Raw genomic sequence first — 21167 nt, 5'->3', positions numbered from 1 at the left:
GCACTCACTGTCCTAAACCAAGATGGATTGCTACAGTGGTTGCTGTTAAGACTTTGACTATTCAGATGAGAGCATTAAAATATTTAGGAAGAAAGCATCTAGAAAATCCCCCCACCTTCAAAAGAGTGGTTTCTAAACTTCGGGTCCTCTGATGTGGGGGAAAATGGTTCCACCACTAATTTTAGATCATAAAATTAAGGTTTAAGGAAACTGCCATATTATTTTTTTTTCTTCATGGAAGCCAAGGACCAATTTCTCCAGCACTAAATTTCTTCCTGATAAAAACTCTGGTTTAGTTTTATTTTAGTTCATTTGCCATGGGCCTCCAAGGTCATGGACTGAGAGAAGGTGGAACTCTTATTCTCCAAAGGTGGGAATCTTGTCTCTCATCTGGAGTTCTTCCTCACCTGGAAACACCATTTGCAAATTTCATTTAATTCTTCCCCTTTCAGGTCAGCCCAGGTGGCTCTGGGGTTTAGCACTGGCTTCGGCCCAGGGCGTGATCCTGGGGACCCGGGATGGAGCCTGCTTCTCCCTCCACCTGTGTCTCTGCCTCCCTCTGTCTCTCATGAATAAATAAATAAAATCTTAAAAAAAAATAATTCTACCCCCTTCATTGCTAGAGACTTACATTGGGTCATTGATCGTCATCCAACTGCTGACTTAGAAGGTAGCCTTGATTTTTTTACCCCTTCCCCGACTCCGCTTTGTATAAGCAAAAGGACTTGTGTTTTTTCTTTTTCCAGGAACTTTTCTTCAGGGATTTACTAGCAACTGTAAGTGAAGAGAAGGACAATCTTTCTTCTACATTCTTGACTCCATCTTTACCTACTTATCTTCATGACATTACTCTCCCAGTTACCTAACCCCTCCATCTCTTCAATTTCAACATTTCGACTTCTTTTTCCTTGGTGCCAAACATGTCCAAGTCTCTTTGATCCTAAAAAACTGACATATGTACAAATTCACACAGGAGTGCTCCACCCAGCTTCCCTGCATTGTCATTCATTTTCTCTCCTCCTCTTCACTACCAACCTACTGAAAGAATGGCCTTCTCTCAGTGTCTCACCTATTTCCCACCTTAATACTTTTGTCCCCACCCCATGAAATTATTCCTCCTGAGGCCATCAATGACTCCTAGTTACCTAACCCAGTGGCCTGTTTCCAGATCTTACTCCTCTTGGCCATTGGTCGTACTTAAATCCATGGGATGCTCACTCCTCCTTGAACTTTTTCAGGTCATTGAACCAATTGATTCTCCTTGTCATCTTAGAATTCACTTTATCTGTACTTGACTATATAAACATTGATAAATGATTCATTCAGAAAAATAGCATCTTTGAGCATCTACTCTTGACCAGGGCTGGCCAAAGATGGTGAGCAAAACCTGCCCTCCTTGGAGTGTAGAGAGGTGGATGGAGTGAGAGATCCATCAGACAAGAACATAGTTGCAGGCTGTGACAAGGGCCACTCAGGAACACCATGAGAATTAAATAGCAACCTCATCTATCTTGGGGATCTCAGAAGCCCCCCTGAGAAAGCTGTTGGCCTGCATATTGAAGGAGGAGTACATTCTAACCGGGAGAAAGGGGCAGAAGGAGCAGAGTGCGTTGTTTAGGCAGTGTGTTATAGGGCAGAGAGTGTGGACCTAGCTTTACCACTTACTACCTGTGTAATATTAAAACAAACAAACAAACAAAAAACCCGCTTGACCTCTTTGGGTCTTAGTTCTCTCTTCTGCTAAAAATTTTGCAGTCAAAATTATATGTGCTTGTCTGTGCAACAGTCCCTGGCATACAGTAGGTACTGAGGGAAGGTTGCCTTACCCCACTTCTTCTACTTTTGTGGCTATGAATGTTCTGGGGCCTTGAAAGCAATATTCCCCATTGTTTTGCTTCTAGGAAACGGGCCTCACATTCCATCTCTCTGGGGCTTATATGAGGATGCTATCATTTGAGCAGAGGGTGGGAAGCTGCAAGAAGATGGTTGGTCCGTGATGTTTATGGTTGGGGTTTGGGGAGTGGCTGGTCCCTGAACCTCTACTCTGTGATTTGCGAATGGCCACGTGCCATCCCCAACTGATGCGAGTGGGGTGGGCCTCCCAGGAAGGATACTTCTCTTAGATCTAGTTTTCCCCGTACGGTCAAACTGCGTAGAGTATGGAGTGCAAAAAATCCCATCCCTGTGCAGTGATTGGATGTGAATACTGGTTTATTGGTGGAGCCAAAGGACCGGCAGATGCTTGATGAAAGGCACCCAGCATCTGAAAAAGTTCACCACAGCAGTGCATCCTCTGGGGGTGCGGCCACCACTGCTGCCCTTTTATTAGCACACGTAGCACAGAGTTTGTGGACTTGGCAGCCTTCCACTGCCTAATGTGGAAAAGGCCTCTGGAAGGGTTGGCCCTTTTAAAGCAGCTGGGCTGGTGGTGGCTGCTGCGTATGGCTGGGGTGTGGCCTCCAGATGCCAGATGCCTTCACTTTCATGGATCTTCCTTGCTGCCACTCGTGATCGCCAGTCCCAGTGACTGCCTCTCAGCAGGCGGCCGTGGTCTAAACCGGCACACCTGTCCTGTCACGCTGGGCCACCAATGGCAAGATTTCACAGAGGACAGCTGGGGCTGGGAGTCCCCCAGGATGGAGCTGAGAGCAATGCCCCCCCCCCCCCGCCCCCTCACCCCAGAATGAGAGGAAAAAAAACAAAGCACCACTTATGCATCCTTCTCACTTTGAGCTGGAGCTGGGCAAAGATAGGAGACCCTGCTCTCTGCCTGGCTTCTTCCTCTAGCCTTCATGCCCCTGTGTGCATGAATTTCTCTCTCCTTTTTTTTTTTTTAAGATTTTATTTATTTATTCATGAGAGACACAGAGAGAGGCAGAGACACAGGCAGAGAGAAGCAGGCTCCATGCAGGGAGCCCAACGTGGTCCTTGATCCTGGATCTCCAGGATCACACCCTGGGCCGAAGGCAGACACTTAACTGCTGAGCCACCCAGGAGTTCCCTTCTTTTTTTTTTTTTTAAAAGATTTTATTTATTTATTCATGAGAGAGATTGGAGAGAGAGGAGAGAGAGAGAGAGAGAGAGAGAGAGGCAGAGACACAGGCAGAGGGAGAAGCAGGCTCCACGCAGGGAGCCCAATGTGAGACTCGATCCCGAGTCTCCAGGATCGGGCCCTGGGCTGAAGGTGGCGCTAAACCACTGAGCTACCCGGACTGCCCAATTTCTCTCTCCTTCTTAACAATTGGACAGTCTGTTTTCTCACTTACTTGGCATGAGAACCCCATGAGAGGTGACATAAGGAAAACAGGCCTCGAAAGGGGAAAGACTGTCTCCAAAGTGACCCAGGTGGGCTTTCACGCAGGTGTGGGACTCCATAGGGCTTTTGGCCTCACCTTGCTGTCTCCGGCGACTCGTCTCATGGGTGCACTTTCCTCTCCCCTGCTGTGCAGAGATGAGCAGGGTGTAAGGAGGGACTCCCTCTCGAGTGCAGCCCTGCACCTACAGAAGCCCCAGATGGAGCCTTCTTGGTTGCACTGCCCGTGGCCTGCTAGTCTCTCCCTGTCCTCCTCATGACACTGAAAGTCCCAAGCTGAAGGCAGGGTCTTCTTTCCTTCCACATCCCCCACTGAGCCCAACCTGTTGTTTTGCATGCAGCAGACACTCCATTCATGTTTGTCGTGTTGAATGGAACAATTGCAAAGGGGATGAGTATCTATGTTGGGGATAGAAATAGAATGAGATGGGCTGGCCTCAAAGAAGAGATTTTGAAATTTTTCTCAGCAAAGGGCCCCCTCTCATTCCTAGAAGGACTTCCCAAGTGTGAATATCACCTAGTTTTAGGGCTGGGCGAGTCCACATTTAGACACAGAGTCCTAGAACGCCAGGACTGCAGTGATTCTGCTGTTTTACTAATTGGGAAGCAGGAACGTGATGGAACATAGTCAACACGCTGGCACCTTTGGCCTCTGAATATGTCACGGCCTCAGAGGTGGTACCTCCTACTTAGGTGAAGGGTCTGGGGACTCTTTTGTAATTGAGATTCTTTGCAAAAACCAAGTAGGTCAAGCTAGATTCGGTGCATGGGTAAAATGAGATTTTTATAAAAAACACAAAAGCTTAGGCTTTTGCCCACTGATCCTCCTCCTCACCTGCCCCCTAGCAGGGAGTGCCTCCAATATTCTATTCTCTGTGGCAGGTGCCCAGGGGGCTCTTAGATCCTGCGGGGTTGGAGTCCACCAACCAGCCCCACAGTTGTTTTACAGTGACCGTGACGGTGATGAATTGAACATGTTTAAGAGAAGAGTGATTGATTTTCTGACAAGCAGCCGTTTTTATTTACGTTCTGCTTTATCAGCCAGCCTCCCTCCCCCCTCCCTCCTCCCCCCTCCCCCCGCCCCTCCTCCAAAAGTGGAGTAAGAAGCCGATGCTGGAATCCCAATGAAGGTTACTTGGCACTCTAGCTCTCGGCCACTAGAGGGGGGTGGTGACCAGGCTTCCCCTTCCCCGCCGGCCTGCGAGACATCCCTGCCCCAACTGAAATAATGAGTTATCCCTCAGAGAGTGACAGCCCAGCAAATGTTTGCTAATCACGATTAGCTTCTCCCCCTCTGTGGAGCCAGTGTTTCATACTCGAGCAAAGATACCTCTTTTTTTTTTTTTTTTCTCCTAGAGGAGTATCTTGTAGTCACGTTAGTGAATCTCTGGATCTGGCCCCTTTAACGTCCCAGCTGGGCCTAGGCCGCATAGCAGGACGGCGCACAGACCTTCTCCAACCCTAAGGCACAAGAATACTTAACTATGGGCACGGGGATGATATTCTCCGTATACGGTCTGATAGATGGTTTTATCGAGTGAGAACACATTTTAGGCTCCAGAACGTGCATGATGGTTGTTTGGTCTCTGCCCAGAGCAAGTATGATGGACTCCCATTAAGATTGGCGTCTATGGACAATCATAAGCATTGGTAGCTTTATTTTTTTATAATTTTTTAAAGATTTTATTTATTTATTCACAATAGACACACAGAGAGAGGAAGAGACATAGGCAGAGGGAGAAGCAGGCTCCATGCAGGGAGCCCGATGTGGGATTCGATCCTGGATCCAGGATCATGCTCTGAGCGAAAGGCAGATGCTCAACCTCTGAGCCACTCAGGCATCCCACATGGGTAGCTTTAAAGGAGGTCTCCATGCCTGTGTGATTCCACAAAACAATCTCTAGCTTTAGGAAGGTGTCCCAGGCTGAGGACCATTTCTGGATCTCCTATGCCACCCTAGCTTCTGCTTTGCAGGTAATGGCATTTGCCTCCTGGGGAATTTAACCCTGGAGGGTTAAAGCCATCAGTATTTTTCAGTATCTGGGGAGTGTAAATTAGGGCAAAGTGTGGAGTCCCTAGGTTTTTTTTTTTTTTAATTTTTATTTATTTATGATAGTCAGAGAGAGAGAGAGAGAGGGGCAGAGACACAGGCAGAGGGAGAAGCAGGCTCCATGCACCGGGAGCCCGACATGGGATTCGATCCCGGGTCTCTAGGATCGCGCCCTGGGCCAAAGGCAGGCGCCAAACCGCTGCGCCACCCGGAGTCCCTAGGTTTTAAGTTGGAGCTACATGCAGATAAGTAGGCAACTGTATACCTAACAAGAACAGAGTGCAAGCAGTCCAAAAGGTTTGTTGTGAATAATTTTCGAAATGGCTTGGTAGGTTTTTCCCTGTTACTTTGGTAGCTGGATTTTGATTCCTGTCAAGGCAGAAAGAGAGCAGTTGCAGACATAAGAGGCTGAGAACACATGAGGCTGATGGGGGAGCTCAGGAATGTAACTGAAGTCATTGTGGGCACGAGCACGTTGACCAGTTCTGCACGGTGCCATGTGTCACACCTAGAAGTTCAGGTTGGGGATTATGAGGGTTTAGATCCCTAGGAGAAAGAAATGTCTTAACAACAGGACCTGCCAGGCTGCTATGTGAGGAAACAAGGCCTTCAACAACAGGTTGTGTGACTGGCGGGTACTCTTTGTCTTGTCTCATTTTTAAGTATTGGAGGTTGGACCACATGACCATCAACTTTGAGACCTGGTGATTTGGAAGCTCTGTGCTTTTATTCAAAACTCCTCCTTTTACCTGCAAGTTCGTTTCCCTCACTCTGTAATGAAGCAAAATTCCACACATCCTTCAAGACCCAGCTCCCATGTCTTTCCTACTGTGTGAAGCCTTCTGGACTTAGTCCTCAGTATCCCATTTGCACTGACTTCCTGACCATAATAGCCTTTACATGTCACTTGGAGTTGGAAGGTGTGTCCATCTCTATTCATGTCTGTGCCTGAGTCAATACCACAAACAAAAAGGGCTCAATGAATTCATTTTTCTTCACACTTAGGAGTGGGCGAAAGGTCTAATGTATGTGTGTCTGAGAGGAAGGGGGTTCTCATGAGGCTGGATTGCAGATAAATTCAGTATCTACAACCAGAGAAACAGCTAGACTCCCAGATTCTCCTGACCCATCTCCTTAGATCGAGTTTGTGAAATAAGCTCATCCAGAAATATCTAGCCTTGCTGTGCTGTCGTGGAAACCTAGGCAACCATACAGCCAACATTTAAGCCAATATTTGATATCAAACATTCTCACCAATATTTAAGCCACTATGGTGCCAAACTGTGGCTGGCCCAGGAAGAATCTGGAGGGAGCAGCAAGGACTCCCTGCTGGCTGGCTCTGCAGGTTTGCCGCACCCTGATTAACAACACAATAAAGCAACCTCAGGTTTCTCATTATTGAATTTTTTGGCCCAATTTTTTTTATGCCAATATGCTAGGGTGTGTGTGTGTGTGTGTGTGAATTGATGAGGATGCCCTTATAGTATTGAGAAGAGCAGAGGAAGCCACTACTGAGTTAGGGATGAAGTTATTTTCTTAGGTCTAATGTGACAAGGCTATGGCTTCTTATGGCTACTACCCGTAGTTATTTCAGTTCAATTCAGGTTAGGGAGGTCAGGGCAGAATTTGAAGGATTAAAGTGTAAATGAATTTTTTAATAGTCTCTTGGTAGTTAAACACACGTCTGTCCACCCAGCCAGGACTGCCTCCGGAACCCTCTCCCTTCCCCGTTTCCCACTGATGCCCAGGCACTTAACTAGCCTGAGATGCTTTCACTTGCTTCTGTGAACTTCCTAGATACATGGAGCAAGGAAAGCCACATGAACCCAGTGTGGTTTTCTAGTCATCTTCTGGACATAGCAACATTTTACTATTGCTCTCAGGAAAGCCGACTTCCAAATAGAACAACATAGTACGGCCAAAGACCCTTCCTGGTGGCAGAGGGGAAAGCCAAAGCTCTACCTCTGGCTCCCAGATGCGCTGGCTGCTGTCACTCCTGGCTTGCCCTTCTGTTCCCCCAGAAGCAGTGTGGAGAGTTCCCAGTGGTTAATTTTTCTGTCCTTCAAAACTCTGTTTGGGTAGCAAACGCACGAACACTTACCTCTCTCTGACAGGGGTGGCCTTCATGCCAGAAAAAGCAGAGGGAAAGCCACTCGGTATGCTGTTGCTAGGAAGCAGAGCGATGTTTGATGTTTTGATTTTAGCAGTATTGGAGGCTTGCCTTTTTAATAACACGAAGAGCTATAGGTTGGTCTTATGATATTGAATATGTGCTTTTCTGAAAATGTGTTATTAAAGTAGACTTCTCCGATCAGATCCTTTATTCTGCTGTTCATTAAATTACAAAGAAAATCCCCTAGGATGCAGGAGAGGGGTGTAAAAAGTTCAAAATGAGAATGAATGGTTCCCAAAGGAAGCAGCTTAGTTCAGAGGTTGCTGTGGGGAGCAGCCCTGCGGCCGTGGCCACTTCAGGCCTTGGCCGGGGAGGAGCAGCAAGGATAGAGTTCGCACTCTAGGTATCAGGGTCCAACCGTGGCTCCGGGGAAGCCGGGCGAAAGTCATCAGGCCATCCTCCTTCAGGCTCTTTTGTGATTCACCATATTTACTGAGCTGTGTGTTCAAGGTACCTTGCTTGGCTGGGTGAACAAGATACAAGTTCCCCTTTCTCAAACAGACAAAGAGTAATTAGGATTCACAGAGTCTGTGCCAGGATAAAGAAGTAGAAGGGATAGGACCCAGTAGGAGGGGGCTGACTTTTCCCAGTCTGGTCAGAGAGCATCGTGGAGGAGTTTTAACTGAGCCTTAAAGGATAGACATCACATTCTTCCAGTGGAAAAGACGAAGCACAGTCAAGGCAGGAATGGCAAGGTGGAAGGAAGCCTGAGGGGTAAGGAGACGTTCCCAACGACTGGGTAAAAGAATGTGAGTGGGGAAGAAAAAGGGAGATCTAGATCGCTAGGGATGATGAATTTGAGCTTTCTCTGTAAGTGCCCAGCAGGAGCCGGAGTGAGCCTGATTCTGATCTCACAGCATCTATACATCTCTCTGGGAAGAACAGGAATGGTTTCCCAACGCAGATGGAGCTGTGCTCCTGCTTCATACCGCCATCCAGTAGAACTTCCTGCAGTGATGGAACTTGTGTAACTCAGCACTGTCCAGGATGGTGGCCCCCAGCCACATGGGGTCATTGAACACTTGAAATGTGGCCAGTGTGACTGAAGGAGCGGAACTTAACATTTTATTTAATTGTGATTAATTTAAATTTCCATGTACACAGTTCCACGTGGCTAGTGGCTTCTTTCTAGAGCTCTGCGGGAGACAGCGGCTGTAACCTAATGGAGGGGAGAAGATGACGGGGGCTCCCCTGCAGATAAATTGTGATAAGTTGGGTTCCAGGGAGGGAGCTGACCCCACCTGATACCCCACCATGGTATCAGTACCATGTTGCACGCAGTGAGGAGAGAGCTTCGAAGAATCTTATTGAGACGTGATACCCATACAGGAGATGATTAGAGAAGGGGGGTGGGCAGCTGGTATGTGATGAAGTGCTGCCCAGCCCGGCACCAGCTGGGGGGACCCTGAGGTAGCTCTTGGCATCCTCTTTCCATATCGCTGCAGTGCGCAGCTCTGTGAGCCCCAAGAAACAAGAATCCTGCCTGTACCTCTCTGCTGTCAGGAAAGGTGCCAGGAGCAGGGTGGATAAATCAGAGAACATCATTTCCAGATACATTCCTAAGCTCTTGTGACAGAAGAATGCTTTAAGGGGCTCCATAGGCAGGCGATGTTTCTGTCTTACCTGCAGCTTTCCTGGAAGAGCTCTATTGTAATGCAGCCTGAGTTTTCCCACTGGAGCAATGGGCGCCTGTGTTTCCTGAGCAGGAACTCAACGTCGAACAGAACATAACTGTGACAGGATAATGACATGAAAGCAGAGAAACCATAGCCGTAAATCTTACTAATGACTAAAAGTGGTAAAATTCTCCTACATGTTCTATAAAATGAATATAAATGTGCAGAATCAGGGCATACTGACTAAGGAAGGAACAACAGGTTTCCATTACCACATAAAAATTCAACTCCGTTCTGTCATAAATTAGATTTTTTTTCTCATACTGAACTATTAAGTGTGATCAACACAAATTGGACACTTGAATAACAATAGCTTTCACCCCTCCCGGAAATTTGAAGTGCATTTGAGGATGCTTTTACTTTACTCTTAATAAGTTTCCTTTTTCTTAATAAATTCCTTCCAGCAGAAGCGTACCTAATTATCCCATTATCCGTCCCAACCATCTGGATGTCAAGTCCATAGCATCAGCTGACCGATGAGGTGGGAGTCTGAGGATAATACACCATGAATAAAATCAAAGCCTGTGTCAGGAGGCCTCGGATACACAGATTGGAAAACTGTAGCTGGAGAAATATTTAATAACTGAGACCTCCAAAGGGATGTTTTAATTTCCTCCCATTCTTTATTCTTTCTTTTCTCGTTCTTGTCCCTTCATTCTGATTGAAATACTAACATGTCTCATGTTACTCTTTTTGTCGATTTAAAAATACACCGATTTTATCTTTTTAGAAAAGTGATATGTGTTTACTGCAGAAAGCACAGATATGAAGACGATAAGAAGAGCCACAGTTCTATCACCAAGAGTTGACTGCTGTGAATATTTGGGCATATCAATTCTCAGTTATTTTTGTCTTCTTATGCGTGACCACACAGTAGCAAAACAGTTTTGCTCTTTTTCAATCAATCCTGCCTGAATGTTTCCTCATCTTCTACAAAATGTCATTGCAATGTCTGCAGGACATAAAGGTCACCTAGCTGTAGCTCACTAGGCCCTTGTTCTAGGCAATTCAGGTTATCCCTCTGCCTTCTTTTTCATTTTAAGTAACATTGTGATGAAAACCCTGCACGTAGAGTCTTCCATCCACATGCATCCCTATTTTCTTGGGTGTGAAATTTCCCTGCCAAAGAAAGAAGCTTCCTTAGGGTTATTTATAAGCACTGCCCAGTTGCTCCCTAGAAAGCTCTTCTGATGCAGTCGTTATTATTCGTATGGATGTTGAGATGAAAGACCTGAATTATAGTCTGGTTTTGCAGTTCAGATCTGCAGTCGGCCACATGACCTTGAGCAACCTACCGCCTCCAAGCTCCAATTCCCCAAAAGTTAAGTGGGTCAGTCATTTTTTTTTAAGGTTTTATTTATATATTCGTGAGAGACACAGAGGGAAAGGCAGAGACACAGGCAGAGGGAGAAGTAGGCTCCATGCAGGGAGCCCGATGAGGGACTCGACCCCAGGACCCCGGGATCACACCCTGAGCTGAAGGCAGACCCTCAACCTCAGAGCCCTCTGGGTGTCCCAAGTGGGCTAGTAATTAAGACCTGCCTCCCACCCCATTGCTGTGTGAGATAGGCCACAGCAAAGCTGACGGTGGCAAAATGCCCAACGTAAGAACTAACATTTGTGCACTCTGCCAAACAGAGGAGGGACCCTCTCTTTCCTCATTCTCTCACAAACCCTGGGTCCGATTTTGTGTAAAAATCATCAACTTGACAAGGGGGGAATAAAGACATCTTGTAGTTTTAACTTCTGTGGCCAAACACATCTCTCAAGCCTCTAAATATATGCGAAATACTTCAAGCGGAGGAGGAGGGTGGCTTTGACAAATGGCTTTTCCTCCAGTGTTGTTCCTTGTGAGTGCCAAGTAATAGAATGAGCCCCGATCTTCCTTCGTTGTAAAGGGCAGCTAGAAGGAGCCCGGATCTTCCTTCGTTGTAAAGGGCAGCTACGCTGCTGGCTGTGGCCTGTGCGTCCAGGGGACTGTCGTGGAGGTGGAGCGTGCAAACGCAGTGGCTGTTAAATGTGAGCTTACACGTTCACCGTGAGCTCACGGCCTTTTCTCCCCCCCCCCCCCCCCCCCGCCCCAGTCTCGGTGAATTGGATTTAGCCAATCACAGTTTATTTTGAATCGTGTACATAGCTTCCTAAGAGGGCCAGCAGCAAGGAAGGGGAGGGAAAGCAAACATTCCCCAAGGACTCACCCACGCCCATCGCCTTCTGTTTGCTGTCCACGCAGTTTCACAGCGTCGCAAGAGACGGTCTTTGGCCCGAAGGCCTGGTGTCCTCATGTGGAGCCCGCCTCCTCCCCACACAGTGCATCAGGGCCCAGGCAGTGGCACCTGTGTGGGCCAGGAAGGGGGGACACTGCAGTCCCCCAGGGGAGCCCCATGGAGGTGAGGTCACAGACTTCGCTGTGAAGTCTGAGTGGGAGTGTACAGGGTAAAGGTTGGTCTGAAGTGGAAATCAAAACCGCCAAGGCAGTGGTCTTGAAGGGTGTTCCTCCTAGATACCTCCAGGCCCTTTTAAGAACAGCCTTTCCCTGCCTTTTCTCCAAAGCCTGGGGGCTCTGCACGGAATTAGACACAGCCTGGTGTTTGGTACTGGAAATGGTTAGCTGGTGAGCATGATTTCATAAGATTTCTGTAATGCAAAGTGCGGGGAGGTATGAAGAAGTGCAGTCTTGGGGTGCCTGGGGGGCTCAGTCAGTTGAGGGGCTCTTGATTTGGGCTCAGTTCGGGAACTCAGGGTCCTCGGATGGAGCCCCACTCGTGCTCTGGACTCAATGCGGAGTCTGCTTCTCCATCTCCCTCTGTTCCTCCCCACCCCACTGTCCCTCTCTCTATTTCTAAAATAAACAAAATATTTTTTAATAAAGAAATACAGTCTTTATTATTACAGAGAGGAGATAGATCCATTTTTCTGTCCCGTATCAGTCATCAAATAATTTTCTGTCTTAAGTATCAGTCATCAGATAATTTCTCACTTGATGACACAGAGGAGGCTTGTTAGGTTTCAGTTCTATTGCTCTTTTGTCCCTGTTAGTTTATATTTCCAAGGCTGTGTTCTTGAGGATTGGGCTGTAATAACTTTGCGGGTACACGGGGAGTCTATTGATTCTTTAATATGGTTTCTGCATTTAATTCCTGTTCAAAGCAGGTGGTGCATCAGCCTTTACACAGAGCTAGCTGTCCACTCTCTGTAATCAGATGTGTGCACACATCCCACGCCAAGAGAAAGTGCTGACATATTCACAGTGGATTATCACATCCTGGTCACTTTTCAAGATCATCTGTGCTGTTCATAATCTTGAATATTAGTATTCTTTGTTTTTTGCTTTCAGCCTTGATTAGATTCTGTAAGGAAGAGGTGTTGCTGAACAAGGGTGTGAAAAAAAAAATAAGAGTAGTTTCACGTTCTTAATCTTGAGGGCCTCTTGCATAAATGTTAAGTCCAAAACTATTAGGGAGTGAGCTTGCTGGAAGAAGAAAAGGAAGACAAGCCTATGGCATAACAGGAAGAGCATGCATCTGGGGGGATGTAATTTAATTCACTCTTTGCCACTTTTTAATGTGACTTTGGGCCCATCTATTCATTTGTGAAATGACCTCTTTATTTATAAAATAGGGACGGTGCTTTGTCCTATTTAGTGCTCAGTGACAGACTGCCTGTGGAAGCACTTTGTCAGTGGCAATATGGCATGCCAGTGTAAGGTCATTACTGTGTCTTTGAGGTCAACGTGCTTGAAAATTTGTTAGTTTACATTTAAGCCCGTTTCAGTTCTCCTTGTGTCCTGACCCATCATTTCTGTATTTAAACTTAAGCAATGAAGACCTTGGCTCAATCTTCTTTATTTTTCAGTCTAATTAGGAGTCTGAATGTTTTGCTTTATTTATAATTTGTCACCCCACATTCTAAAGAATGAGGTTCACAGTTTCTCAAAAAACTAAAATTCTAAGCTACTAGAAAAGTGAATTTTAATTGTATGTCTTCAGAAAGCCCTGGGATTTTATACTTTCATTACGTTGGCCACTATTTTGGTCACATTTTGGTAGAAACTATGATTCTTGTATCAGAGCTGTTCACAAAATGGCAGCACCTTGAATGGTGACTATAGCCCAAGAACTACCTTTCCAACATGGTAACCGCTGGGTATATTGATTATTTGCATCTAAGTTAATTAAAATGAAATTAAAAAAAATGGTTCCTCACACACACTAGATGTATTTCAAGTGCTCAATAGCCAGATATGGGTAGTGGAGACTGCTTTGGACGGTGGAGGTTGTAGAACATTTCCATCATTACAGAAAGTTCTATTGGATAGTCCTTCTCTAGAAGAAAGGGAACTTAAGATCACATTGTTCAGAGATATCTAGTAGGGTTTCATACAGGAATTTTATGCCATTTTTAGATTTCCAACTTAATATAGCAAACTTTAATGGCCATTCAAGGTTTGCCATCCACCCACCCACCCCTTTCTGTAAGTCACATTTAGCATGTGTAATAATTTGATATTTTTACATGTTTATTTCTTTCTGTTGGGTTCCTTAGGTCCTGCGTGACAGACATGTGTGAATGTCCAGTCCATAAAAACTGTTACTGCGAATCATTTCTGGCATATACTCGGGCCTGCCAGAGAGAGGGCATCAGTGTCCACTGGGAGCCTCAGCAGAACTGTGCAGGTGAGAAATTCCTGGTGGATCCATCCATCAGAAGTTCACTACAACTCCTAAAATTACAATAGAAGAGACTTGCTGATGTGAATCGTCACATCCCCCCTTGGCCAAGGGGAAATTCCATTAATAGTTCAACTGGATTGCAACTTGATAAAACACAAGTGCTTCCCACTAGGCAGGATAGAAAGCACTTAAGAGAAATTCTTTGTGACAAGCACATTTGAACAATTTAAGGATTTCCACTGTTGCAAAATCTTCCCAACCTCAAGCTACCAGCTGGATGTACTTAGCACATGGACAATCACAGCTGTGGCTTAGGTTATGTGTGGGGCAAAGAAGATTCATGATGATTACAGTCATTTAAGGTCTTCAGGATAAGTGTGATTTTTTTTTTTTTGAAAGAGAAAGATTGTTAAACCCTTGCAGAATGTTCATTTGCCTCAGAGAGATAGATTTCTATATACCTTGTTAATAGCTCTTTGATCTCAGGCAAGTTAATTAGCTTATTGGATATCCGTAAAATGGACTTCTTTGTTGAGTCAAGAAATATTTCTTGCCAAGTGGCTAAGTGCTGGGCATTGTGCTGAGCACAGTGGGTACTCTGGTGACTCTAAGAGAGGTGCCGACTTTCCAAAAGGAGAACCAGACAAAAATAGTAACTCTACAACAAATGCTTGCTAAGTACGTTGTGATGAAGGAAACAAATAAGGCAAAGCAATAGAAAACAAATGGCTACTTAGGTGGAGATGAGAGAAAGCTTCTCTGTGGCTGTGATATTTCAGCTGAGTCTTAAAGGGTTGAAGGGAGTCAGGGCAAGCATTCTCTGCAGAAGAAACATATTTGATGGCCATAAAGTAGGACTAAGATAGCATGCTCTTGAACTGGTGGGCAAGGGAAAGAGGGCCATAAAATGAGGGTGGAGTAGAAGCAGGAGCTGGATAATGCAGGGCTTTTGAGGTCTTGGGAAAATGGGTAGCCTTTATTCTAAGAGGAGTGGGAGCCACTGCTGGGCTTTAAGCAAGCCTCTTTCTGCTTTCCAAAGATTACCCTGTGTCCAGTCTACTGTGGAGAGAATAGATGGGCTGGGGCAAGATCGAAAGCAGGTGACCAGGCAGGAGGCTGTTGCAGTAGTGGCAAACAGTGGTGGCTTGGATTAAGATGGAGGCAGTGAGTGTATGGGGAAAGAAGAAGATTCCTGCTTTATTTTGGAATTTTGCAATAATATCTATTACACAGAGTGATAAGTATGTTATATATATGTATGTGTGTACATATATATATGAAACATCTGGAAGTGTCCAACTCATAAAAACAGCTGCTGCTATTTAGATTTGAAGATGAGATGACTGAGTATCACTTACTTCAAGGGTTGGCAGACATTTTTCTGAAAAGGACCAGATTTGCCTGGAATGAAGAGACTGGAGTTTGCCCTAATTCTACGCTGATCCTAATAACCTTAGCTCTCATATTAGGAAAGCAGCAGTTCATGGCACTGCTAACTCTAGAGTGCCTGTATTAGTGGGGGGCACGAGTGGTCATCTGGTGGGACGAGGGGTCAAGAAGAATGGCATTAAAGCTGTGTGTTCAGTGCATGGCTGTCTTGTTTACTTTGACCAGTGGGTCTGAATCTGGTTGAACACTGGAATCACTAAGGAGTTTAAAAAATGAACCAGAAACCTATGCCTGGGCCCCCTGCCAAGATATCCTGCTTTAACTGGTCTTGTGTAGCTTTTAAAACTTTTCAGGTGCAGGGCGCCTGGGTGGTGCAGTCTGTTAAGCATCTGACTTGGTTTTGGCTCAGGTTATGATCTCAGGGTCCTGGGACTGAGCCTCGCATCAGGCTCCATACTCAGCATGGAATCTGCTTGAGATTCTCTTCTTTACTCACCCCCACAACACGTTGTCTTTCTCACTCTCTCTCTCTCAAATAAACAAATAAAATCATAAACAAACAGACAAACTGCTCAGGTGATTCTGAGCTGCAGCCAGAGTTGAAACCACTGAATTCGTTTTTATGCCTATTTGAGTGGCTTTTAGGGAGTAGGATGACAGGTTTTTTGGGGTTACTATAACTTCTCCAAGCTGCCCCTCAATAAGATCACTAGTCTGTGTCCTTGAAAAGCACCAAGCCCTTTTATTTCCTTCTGACTTTTCTTTTGGAATTTGCTCTGTCCTCTGCAAACCCAAGTGTGATCTTTGTATCTGAGTTTACTTTCCACAGCAAGAGTGCCTCTCTATCAATGCCACCTTTCTCAAGGGAGTATTGATTTGATAAAAATAACATAGTAATGCCAGCAGACAGGAGGGGGTCCTGCAGCATCAACCAAGAAGGTCCTTGGCTTCACGCAGGATGGAAAGCAAACATGAGCCAGCAGGAAGTGAGAGCAGAGTTTATTAAAGACATAGAATGAGCAGATACAGACCATCTGGGAGACTCGGAAAGGAATTGGAGAATGAGTCTCATCTTTGCGCGGGGTCTGGAGTCTTTACTGACAATTGTCTGGTGCCCTTGTCCCCTCAGGCATATAGGAACTGGTCAGAATGAGGACATGGTCTAGGTATCTGTCATAAGTCACTTATTTCCTGGAGCCAGGATGTCTTGGCATCCTCCAGATGTCTAGTGCTAGTGGTCTGGAATATGCACATGATGACCTCGCCCCGTCATTCCTTAGATATTATCTATTGTGCTGGAAGACTCCAAAGAAATCATTAACTCCTCATCTCTTACAAGGAGTACTTACTTAAGACATGTAGGGTGAGGGTTCAGGTCCTAGCAAGAATAGAAGCAGGAAAACAGGAGCACTGAGTGGTTCAGCTGGTGAAGCATCTGCCTTTGGCTCAGGTCATGATCTAAGGGTTCCCTGCTCAGCGGGGAATCAGCTTCCCCTTCTCTCTCTCCCTCTGCCCCTCCTGCCCCTGCTTGTGTGCTCTCTGTCTCAAATACATAAATAAAATCTTTTAAAAAAATGAAGCAGGAAAGGGAGCAAAAAGTAGATTTTTATGAAGTCCTTCACTTTATCTCATTTGTAAGGTGTGGCTAAGGCTCCTACAAAGTAAGAGGGAATGGCTTACCTCTCACCTAATGCACCAGTGTGGGGTAGCATAGTAAAGGTGATGTTTTTGAGGGACCGGTCTTTTCTGTACATCTTGAATACTCCTAGTTCTCTTTATCTACTTTGAGTCCCCCTTCCCTTGAATCTACCAGAAAATGGATAAGATCTATGGAGGCAAGCTCCATCCATCCATCCTCTGTGATTTAGAGCTTTGCAGAACCTTATAAACTTTATTAGCTGTGGTGGTGTTGTGGTAAGGCTCATGTTAGATACACAGCATATGAATACCCTCTTCCTGGCCCCGAGCTATATTTAGCATCATCTGAGTGCACACACTGCATTTGAGGACTACGTATTTCCCCCAGCATCCCGATTTCAGGGACTGAATCTTAGGAGCTAAAATTTCTTTCCTAATGGACAAGGAATATGGCCCTTGAAAGGTTCCATTTACCACTTAAAATTAATGGAGCCATCTGAGTGAAGTATTACTCTGTGCAGTTGCAGGGGAAACTTTACACACACACACAAACACACACACACACACACACACACACACACACACACACGATGAGCTTCCGCAGATTGACGGTTGGTACATGAAAAATAAATTTACAGCGACATGCAGCATCTTTCAGTAGATACATTTCCAAATGATCGGAATAGTGAAGACCGTAAGAATACTCATTACTTATTTTTAGCTCCCAGATCTTTCGACTTATGACAGCACTTAAGGCCACTTAATATAGAGAAGAGAAATTTTCCAGCATAAAAAGCTTGGAAGTTGAACAGAGAAGAAGCCAGCCAGGCAGGCAACTCTGAATGAGCGAGTGACATTTCCAAAGCAGGTGGATTTTAGCAGGACCATGACTACCAGCACTAAGTATATGCCCACCTCGTGTGGCAGAAAGAGCTGATGGAACTCAGGTTTAGCATGTGAATTACTGAATACAATACACTATGCAAAGGGCCATCATGAAGGTCTATGATAAAAGTTTAATAATGACCATTTATATTAATATTCACTATTTTCTAAGCACTTCCTTTGCCCCAAGGTCTACACTAGCACTTTTATGACATTTTATCTTGTTAAATCTGCATCGTAGTCTATGTGGTAACATTCTATTACCCACATTTTACTGATAAGGACATTGAGGTGTAGAATATTTAAGTGATGTGCTGCAAGTCACAGAGCTAGAAAATGAGTACGTTGGGAATGAAAACCGAGGTCAATTTTGCCTTACAGCCTCTGTTGTTAATCATTATGCAAACAGACCAACAAGAACATTGTGGAAAAACATATTTGAAAGTGAATATATATTTATCTGTATATTTATATAAGTATCAATGAATTTATTCAAGTATTTGTTATGTATTTCTATTCATTTGTGTCTTATCACTGATGTTGTCACTTGGCTCTGACTAGGACTTGCTATGATGTCTCCCTCTTCCTCCTCCATGGTACTTTGCTCTCATGATCTAATATGGTACCTCTTGCATATAATTAAGAATCTGTTTACATGTCACCTTCACCTGTTTGGTTGTATGCCAGGTTCCTGTAACTGGAGATCAGAGATGATATCTTATTCACATTTGATTCTCTGGCCTAAGAGAATGCCTACCACGTGGGAGACACATGGGAGAGGTTTATTAATTTGAATTAAAATGGAAGTGCTTTTGTTCAATGAGAAAAGATCCCTTTTTTCTTTTCTAGTAGTTCCACATTTTCTATGTTCTACTTTCTAGCTATAGATTGTGAGGGAAGTAATCAGTATTCAATTAGTCAAAGGTGAAATGACACAGCAGAGCATCCATAAGTTAAGTGGTAGAGCTAGAAGGAAGAATTGAGAGCTCAGAGGGTAGAAGAGACATGTCTTTCATGTCTGAGAGAATGTGGGGAAAGGAGAGAACATGGATGGGAAAGAGGAGATTCTATGGAGTTTTCATACTACAATGGGTCTTTGCAAGGTTTAAAGGGAAGCAAAGTATCTGGAGGGTAAAGTGAGTTCAGAGAGGCTTTCTGGAAGCAGCTGAGTGGAAAATGAACTCAAGGCCAGCCAAATGTAATCCACACTGGGAAATGAGATGATGGATTGAGCATCATTAAGATTAAATCATCATCCAACAGGCACTAACATTTATTAAGCTGCTCCTCTGTGCTTGGCCCTGTGCCAGAACCTTGGGTCATGGTAGACAAGGACTCTCTGCCCACAGGAGCCAGGGCCTCAGCAGTTCACTCTTTTCAACCATGGTTACCAATGACAAGCACCCCTGGAACTTTTAAAAAACTATAGCTACTTGGGTCCCACTGTAGTAGAGTCGGAGCAAAGATCTTTAGGGAATGGGGCTGAGGAATAATATCTTTTAAAAGATCTTCAAGGGACTCTTAAAAGCATCTCTGATTAAGAACTACAGCTGCACTAGGACTGAGGATTAAAACAAACAAATAACTGTGGGTTGCAGAGGGAGAAGAAGGATGTTCTGGGGGAGATCCAGGAAGCTACTTGGAGAAGGTGCCATTTGAATTAAGATTTGGGAAATATTGAGATTGGGAAGAGAATCAGAACTATAAATTGGAGATGACACTATATAATTGAGAGAGAGAGAGAAGACAAGGCAATGTAAGGGGAAGAGTCTTGGAGGTCACTCAAACATTTAATGCCAGGAGAGTAGGCAAAGAAGTCCAAGAGAGAAGGTGTCCTCAAGGTGTTAGCAGAAGAAACTGGGGAGTTCAGGGTCATAAGATAAAGTGGACAACAAGGCCAAATATTTTGTGGAGAGGTTATGGGAGAATGGGGATTACCAATGTATCAGTGGATATAGTCATTTCCAAAAATTTTGGTGAGAACTGCTTCAGTAAAGTGGTAGGGGAGAAAGACAAAGTCACTGATGTCAATTAATTGCAGAGGAATTGGATAAAATGACTGTAAACTCTTTTATGAGGTTTAAAGGTAAAAGGAAAAAGCAAATAAGTCTGATATGTTAAGGAATCTTTTTTATCAAGGATTAGTGTTGATCTGAAATGTTTGTAATATTTAGAAGATGGAGCCAACAGAGAAGAAGATAAATGTGCAATAAGAAGGAGAACTAGGGATCCCTGGGTGGTGCAGCAGTTTGGCGCCTGCCTTTGGCCCAGGGTGCGATCCTGGAGACCTGGGATCGAATCCCACGTCGGGCTCCCAGTGCATGGAGCCTGCTTCTCCCTTTGCCTGTGTCTCTGCCTCTCTCTCTCTCTCTCTCTCTCTGTGTGTGTGTGTGTGTGTGTGTGAGTGACTCTCATAAGTAAATAAAAATTAAAAAAAAAAAAAAGAAGGAGAACTAATAGAGCAAGTTCCTGGAAGAGATGGGTCAGAAAATAGGAATGGCAAATCAATGGTGGGTGGAGATGTGGAGGAGAGGCAGTAGGGAGACAAGTTAAGGGTGCTTGTGTAGATGACCTAAATCCATCAACAAGGGAGGATGGTTGCTCTGAGACTGCAGAAAAGCTCCAGTAGGGTTTTAGGTGGAAGATGATGGGAAACAGTAGGAGCTTCCATTGTGCACTTACTTCCACTTTGGAAATAGTTGCTTTCTCATTTGCTAAAAAAAACATGAGTCTCTGCAGTGACTGAAGCATGAGTGTGAGAGTTATTTATAGAATGAGTTCTCGATCTGACTGCATATGAAAATTACCTGGGCAAGGTTTTTTTTTGTTTTTGTTTTTGTTTGTTTTGTTTTGTTTTGTTTTGTTTTGTTTTTTGGTGGTGGTGGTGGGGTAGGATGTCAGGCATCAGGAAGTTCCCTGATGATACTAATTTTCAGTTTTGAATACCATTGGTATATAGAAACATAACACATGGATATAGTTACTATGTGTGAATATTGTGTTCAGCTAGGATGTGTTCAAATTATTAGGCAAAACAATGTATAGAGTATTCTGTTAGCCACTGAAAAGAGAAAAAAAAACTTTGAAGGGATCTGTCTAAAGCCAAAAGATTATCAGAAAAGCAAGCAAGATTTAAAGGAAGGGTTATGTCGCTCTACTCACTCTCTCATCCACATATCCATGCATTCTATCACTCAGTGGTCCTCTGACTACCTACTACATGTTAAACAGCACACTATTGCTGAAAATAAACAAAATAGTCTTTCCCTCTAGTAGCCTAGATTTAGTTGGAGAGAGAGAGAACACAAGGAAACAATTATGGTTCTAATTTCATGTTGTAAATGCAGTAATCAAGGTGGGCAGCAGGTGC

General features: G+C 44.6%; 1 protein-coding gene across 3 annotated transcripts in view; it reads left to right on the top strand.

The window, feature by feature from the left end:
* Positions 1 to 21167, top strand: part of BMPER (BMP binding endothelial regulator) — a 244030-nt gene that overhangs the window by 217650 nt on the left and 5213 nt on the right. For all 3 annotated transcript variants that reach the window (XM_077856229.1, XM_077856227.1, XM_077856228.1), the window contains one exon: positions 13758 to 13888. In XM_077856229.1, the coding sequence (XP_077712355.1) occupies positions 13758 to 13888 (131 nt within the window). The remainder of the gene's footprint in view (positions 1 to 13757; positions 13889 to 21167) is intronic.

Source organism: Canis aureus, chromosome 18 (assembly GCF_053574225.1).
Source record: "Canis aureus isolate CA01 chromosome 18, VMU_Caureus_v.1.0, whole genome shotgun sequence".
NCBI lineage: Eukaryota > Metazoa > Chordata > Mammalia > Carnivora > Canidae > Canis > Canis aureus.
Note: the sequence above shows the minus strand (reverse complement) of the source record. Positions and strands in the feature narration are given on the sequence as shown.